At 43.5% G+C, this 6,000-nt stretch overlaps 1 protein-coding gene across 3 annotated transcripts in view; it reads left to right on the top strand.

Moving 5' to 3' along the window:
- Positions 1-819: 819 nt before the first annotated feature.
- The window catches only part of NTF3 (neurotrophin 3), a 55,155-nt gene continuing 49,974 nt past the window's right edge, over positions 820-6,000 (top strand). Inside the window, exon 1 of one of the 3 annotated variants that reach the window (XM_074825290.1) lies at positions 820-940. In XM_074825290.1, coding sequence (XP_074681391.1) covers positions 923-940 — 18 coding nt within the window. In that variant the 5' untranslated portion in view covers positions 820-922. Of the gene's footprint in view, positions 941-1,221; positions 1,679-6,000 lie in introns of those variants that run through there. The other 2 variants (XM_074825291.1, XM_074825292.1) reach the window with 2 other exon arrangements.

The following is a 6,000-nucleotide window of genomic DNA, read 5'->3' as shown; positions in this document are numbered from 1 at the left end:
GCAAATCCATCCTAAGGTCTGTTCTTAACGGTGAATATTTTTCCCAACACTTATCTTTGTGTCATGGGGGGTGACTTGGTTGACAGAAATGCTAACCAAAGAAATAAATTTGTCTAAGATTTGGAAGTAATAAAAAAAAAAAGATAAAAAGAGAAGCCAGAGGGAGAGAGCAGAGCTTATGGTATTCTAGTTCTGTGTCTCTATTTCACCTGTTTTACATGTCCTATAATGACTTCTGAATATGGGTAAGAATAGCAACACATGCTGTCAGTTTGACCAAAGGGTGTGCGTGTGTATGTGTGTGAGTGTGCATGTGGGAGACAGAGAGAGTATGGGGGAAAGGGGGGGGCAGGGGGGGGAGTGGATGGACCATTAGAGTGAGAGACATTCCTGCAATAAAATACTTGTCTTCTGAGAATCACAGTCCGGAAGAGATGGTTATGATTTAACAAAAGAATTCTCTAAAATGTTCCCTGGTGTTAATACTGTTCTTAATAATATGAAAAGATTTTGCCAGGAAGAGGAATAAAACCGTCAATTGGATTAAAAAAAGAAAATAGGCACATGATGGTTTTTTTAGAGCACACAGGGGAAAAAAATGACCTTTACGACGGTTTTGTCATTTTCAAAAAAATGCCTCATTCTCTGAAATTCCCCAACCAGGCAAGGTTATTATAAATGGTAGGTAGGGAAAGCAGAGCGTGGCAATAAAGGGGTTAATCTGCAGAGCACAGAGCCATCTGGCTGAGCTGGTTTGTTATAATCGAGCAGATTATGTTCACGGGACTCAGAGTTTAAGGCTCCTCTCCCATAGAGCAACTCTGCACAACCCAAGCAGACCAACTTTGGGACTTTGAATGAACATATTTACATCCACCTTTCTCTTCATGTCGACTTTTCTGGAAACATTCACACGGATGCCATGGTTACTCCTACCACGGTAAGGGAAATTTGACGTTTTCTAATAGGGTCCTAAGAGGGCGGGGAGGGGAGGGGGGGGAGAGGGGTCCTTTAAAGAAGTATAATGGGGAGGAGGGGGGGTCTTGTAAGCAATAGATCTGTCCCAAATGTTGCCTTTCCCATTGTGCCTCCTCCTTCCCCCACCCCTACTTGCCCTATAGCTTGCTTTAGTCTGAGGTTCCTCTCTCCTCCTGCTCTGCACACTGTTGTTCAGGTCCCTGGCAAGAAAACAGCAGAGGAGAAATATGAGGTGCTAAAGGAGTCTGATTTAAGAGGCAAAAGCAAAGGAGACCCTTGGTTTTAAGAGGGAAACCAGCAACTTCAGATATAACAAAAGGGGTTGCAAATCTTGAGCGTGGATTGCAAGAACCAGCCTCAGCATACGTAGCGTGCTTGCCCTCAGGGAAAGTTAGAGCCCATGACAAGCAAAGTCAAAATTCCCAATTTCTAGACCTGTATCAGGTAACTAACTTCACTGAAGCTTTCCTTTATTTTTTTTTTTTTTTTTTTTTTTTTGTGTGTGTGTGCCAGACACTGGAAACCCTATTCATGACCTTTGAATCAATCCCCATTCTCCTCAAACCCAAACACTAAATTCTCTGGGAGGAACCGGAGATCAAAGGATTCCCTGCACATCTGTGTCTAGGTGAAAAAGATACACTCACTCTGTGCTAGGATGGCAGGAAAACTATTCTTACGCTGCAATTTTCAGTGTTTGGTAAGTGCCTTCTAGGAATGCAGCACACAACTAATCAACACAGACACACATATAGAGAGCAGAATAGAAAGCTGTTTCTCATCTAAACAGCTGAAATACAGCTTAAAGCGTCAGTTACTGACGAATCCTTATGGAGACACCAAACTGCTATTAGCCAAGAGGGGAAAAAGTCCTTGAATGGTTTAGATAGTTTTCTGATCAGTTCTTAATCCTTCATTAAAATAAACGGGAAAGCTCTGTGTTGGTCCTATCTCTTGAACTATAAATATGCAGTATCCGGAGAGATGGATATTTTGGATTGAATAGGGCTGCTATGCGCACATTCTCTGGTTCCTATATTGCAAAACCAGTTATTTAGAGATGACTCTGTGTGTGTGAGGGGGGTTGCTTTCCCCTCCCCCCCCGCCTTTTTTTAAATAGACAGAGATGTGTGCTATATGGTCCAGTAAATTGTTATGAGCTACAACCTTTCAGAAAGCACTCTTTGCTGTTAGGCTCATGTGATTTGTTGTATGAGGAGTGCAAATGGTATGTAAAGTTTGCCTTTACATTGTGCCTTCAGGAAAATACCCACACAAATAGGAGAGACATTCTCAGGCGCAGAAATACCTGATCTGTGCGAGCCTGTAAGTGGAGGAGCGATGCAAGAAACACCTATAAATAAGATGTAAAAAAAAAAGGAAAATCTAATAATAAAAAAAAGAAAAACTCAATTTATGGCAAAGCAGACAAAAGCAGTAGAGAATGGAAGAGAGTTCGGCATGGTTCCAGCTGCTAGTAGTAAAAAGACTGGTCTTAGATACACGTGTCAGTACCAGGAGCTCTCTGTGTGAGCATGGTGGGGGGGAGGAAAACTATGCAGGTGGCGGACCCAAAATATGGGGAGAAGAGGCTGTACCAGCAGAGCCAGGAGGGGAGTGCTTTGTGTAGAAGGGTGCTATATACTGAGGTACGTAATACATGTAGGTTTAGGATTTTTTTTTTTTTTTCAGGGAGAGAAGATGTAAATAGAAGTAATAAAAAGATAGAAATAGAAGTAATAAAAAGATAGATTAAGAAGTTTGAAGGAAAAGTGTTATATACCAAAAATAAACTGCTATGTGTTGTGTATTGGGATAATAAGGGCAGGTGAGTCAGCTTAAAATATGGTCAGCTTAAAAGGGGAACTGCTGCAGGTCAACTGGAAAAAAAGGATCTTTGTGGGTGGAAAAAAGTTTAGGAGCTCAGAAGGGGAAGTAACACTTCAGAGGGATGGGAAAAGGTGCAGACTGGAGGCTGGGTGAGGATATGAAAGGGACATAGAAGGATGCTGGGGTCTGCAAGGGGGAGGTAGGGTATGGAGTGGGAGTGAAGGGAGAAAGGTGAAAGCACAGGGCACAAAGGATGTTTGGAGGAGGAAGAAAAATGTGAACTATTGTCTATTTGGAGAAAGGTATGGAAAATAATCAGCTGTGTGATGCTTGTGGGGGGTGTCTAAAAGAGACACCTTTGATTCTGTCAAGAAATAGATATGAGGATGTATTTGCAAAGAAGGTGTTAGAGTATGAAAGGGAAGGCTTGCATGGTGATGGAAACACATGCCGAGAAGAGGAATGCAGAGGAAAAAACGAGCTGGATGGAGATAGGGTGTGGTGATCGTTAAAGGGTATAGGGACCCATAAAGGTATGTGAGGGGGTAGTTGCTTAGAGAAATTTCAGAGGAGATTGGAAGCCTGATGGAGTGTGTTGCCTGGTTGCAAAGGAGAGACAGATCTGGAGAAAAAGCTGTGTGAATGTGCTGTGAGGACATGCAAGACAGTGGAAGTCGTGGGTGCAGGGTGAACTGTGACAGGAATATAAAGATGTGGCAGGTCTTGAGACGCATGAGAATGGGGATAAAATGAGGAATGTAGAGGCATGAGGATGAAATTTAGAGCTAGGTTTTCTGTAAAGATGCCTAGGCAAGAGGTGGTTTAGAGGTTGAGAGAGCACAGGGTGAGAGGAAATTTAGTTTTGTATTGCTTTGTAGCCAAACAGAGAAAGTAGTGTAAAGGTGCAGAAGTGGTTTGGCCAGCAGAAACAGAGGTTGCCTCCTTACTGGGCAGTTGGGATAACACAGTAAAAGAACAGGCAATATGTTACAGGGGAAGCAGTAGAGGAAAATAATGGAAAGTAAGGAATAATGTCAGGGGTGTGAGAGGAGGAGAACACATACACAAAGGAGTGATTTTCTGTTAAGAGAGATGTAACAAATGTGCTTATATCTCTGTGGTAGGTACTGGCTAAGTGAAGCACCAAGAGTGACTGGAACAAATGTGCTAGAGGAGAAATGACTAAAGATATAAAGGGGTGGGAGGAGAAGGAATGGAAGGGATAACTACCTGGAGGGCTGTATAAGCCACATGGCTGTACTCAGGTCAAAAGTAAAGTGTGAAGTGTGTGGGGAGGCAAGTGGAGTTAGGAGCTGTAGGGCATGAAGTGGAAGTGAATGGGAATGACAGCTCATGTTATGAGGGGTAAGAAGCTTAGCGTAGGTTGACACACGATGGTGTGTGAAAAAGGTACCTGCCACTTTGTGCCTGCTTGTAAGGGCTGTGGAAGGGAAGGTGAACGGAGTGAAAAGTTGTGTCAAATAAAAGAGTTGTGCACACAGCATGCTCAAAGTAAATGAGGGAAGTACAGGTAAGGATTGCAGACCTGGGTGTGGGACCTAGAAGAAGGAAAACAGCTTATGGGGGAGGGAAGAGTGATGAGGAGTGGGGAAAAGTTTATGACAGCTTAAGCCATCTGTAGTTATCTGTCTCTTCATTTAAGGGAGGCTGTCTAAGTACGCAAGGGGCCATACATGCAAGCGTAGCAGCGTAAGAGCAGGTTGGCAGTTAAGTGCAAGGGGAGAGCAAGCAGCAGACACAGATAAATGCATATAGTCAGTGATGATAGGTGCATGGATATATGAGATGCTGGTTTTGTGTGCGCGTCAGGGACAGATGTGTTCAGTGAGTGTTGTGCTTACGTGACTGACAGAGTCATAGAGGGAGGCATGTGATGAGAGCGATCCAGTCGGTCTGCAGGGAGAAGCCGAAATCCTTGAGGGGCATGTAAGAGTCGTGGGTTGCTGTAAGGGATGTTTGTCTGTGTGGAAGTTACAAACACGCACCCAGGAAGCCATGCTGATGTGTAAGATGGGTAAGAATCACGTGCCCGCTGCGTTTGTGGCACAACTCTCTGTGTCGAAATAAGTTATGTAAGACACACAACAGAGGTGAGTTTCGCCAGTGCTAAGAAGCAATGTTTGCATTGAGAAGGAGGGTAGGGAGGGATGACTAACTGAGAAAATGGTTTGGTGCGTGGGTAGCAATAGGACTGAATGTGTGCTAGATGTACTTTTCTTCTGCATGACATCCACAGCAGGCAGACTCTCCTTTAGAGATTTTGCAGGCTTTTTCTAAAGAACTACTGAATAACCCTGAGAAAATCCCAGGATGTCTAACTAAAATATTTACACCAGCTTCATTTGGAGTCATAACAATGCACTTTATTTTCATGCCTTAAAACTTCAGTGTACTACTGCTGGCACAAAATGGCAAAGAGGTTTCTCTAGGACCAGTTAACAGAGCTACTAGGTAGTTAACAGTGCTGTTGGATGAACAACCATTGGGTTGAAGTACACATAGGGAGTACAGATGTCAGTCATAGGAAACAAGAAAGTAATAGCTTTCTCCGTGGCTTGAAGCAGTACTGGAGTAATGTGCAGCTGGTTGAAGGTTGAAAATATAGGATACATCTTGGGTGTGAGAGAGGAACACTAAGAACATCTTTCCTTTCAAAACAATTGCGTATATTGACAACATCTGTTCTTCAAATCTGTTCTACAAACATCTTCATCGTTGGGCTTGCCTAGGGCTTTGGTGTCTTCTTAAGCACTGTCCTACTCTGGGTAGGAAAGTGTTCATTTCCACCCGTAGCTGATCAGAAGATTGTGAGTAATCCTGTGAGACTTGCACTGGGAGAAAACAGACTGATCACACCAAACTGCTGGCTTGAAGGCTGAAGCCTCTGAACCTTACATAGCATCAGTCACATGAAAGTTCCTTTTCTGGTTTATTCCAGGGATCAATTCCTGCCAAAAAAATATGTACCCTGTAAAATACTAAGTTAATATGCAGTTAGTGTTTGTGCAGCCATAGGCTGTGTTGGGAACCCATTGTCCTACTTTATGCGCTGGTTTCCCACTGCAGAGCCCAGTTCGAGCTCTCCAGCTGGATAATTTTTCCTGGCTGTGCTTGGAGCTGGTTGTAACCCCTTTCTCCTCTGGTGGCAGTGAACTTCTCACCATGGCAGGT

This window comes from Strix aluco, chromosome 5, assembly GCF_031877795.1.
Source record: "Strix aluco isolate bStrAlu1 chromosome 5, bStrAlu1.hap1, whole genome shotgun sequence".
NCBI lineage: Eukaryota > Metazoa > Chordata > Aves > Strigiformes > Strigidae > Strix > Strix aluco.
The sequence above is the reverse complement of the archived record's forward strand: the minus strand, read 5'-3'. Positions and strand labels throughout refer to the sequence as shown.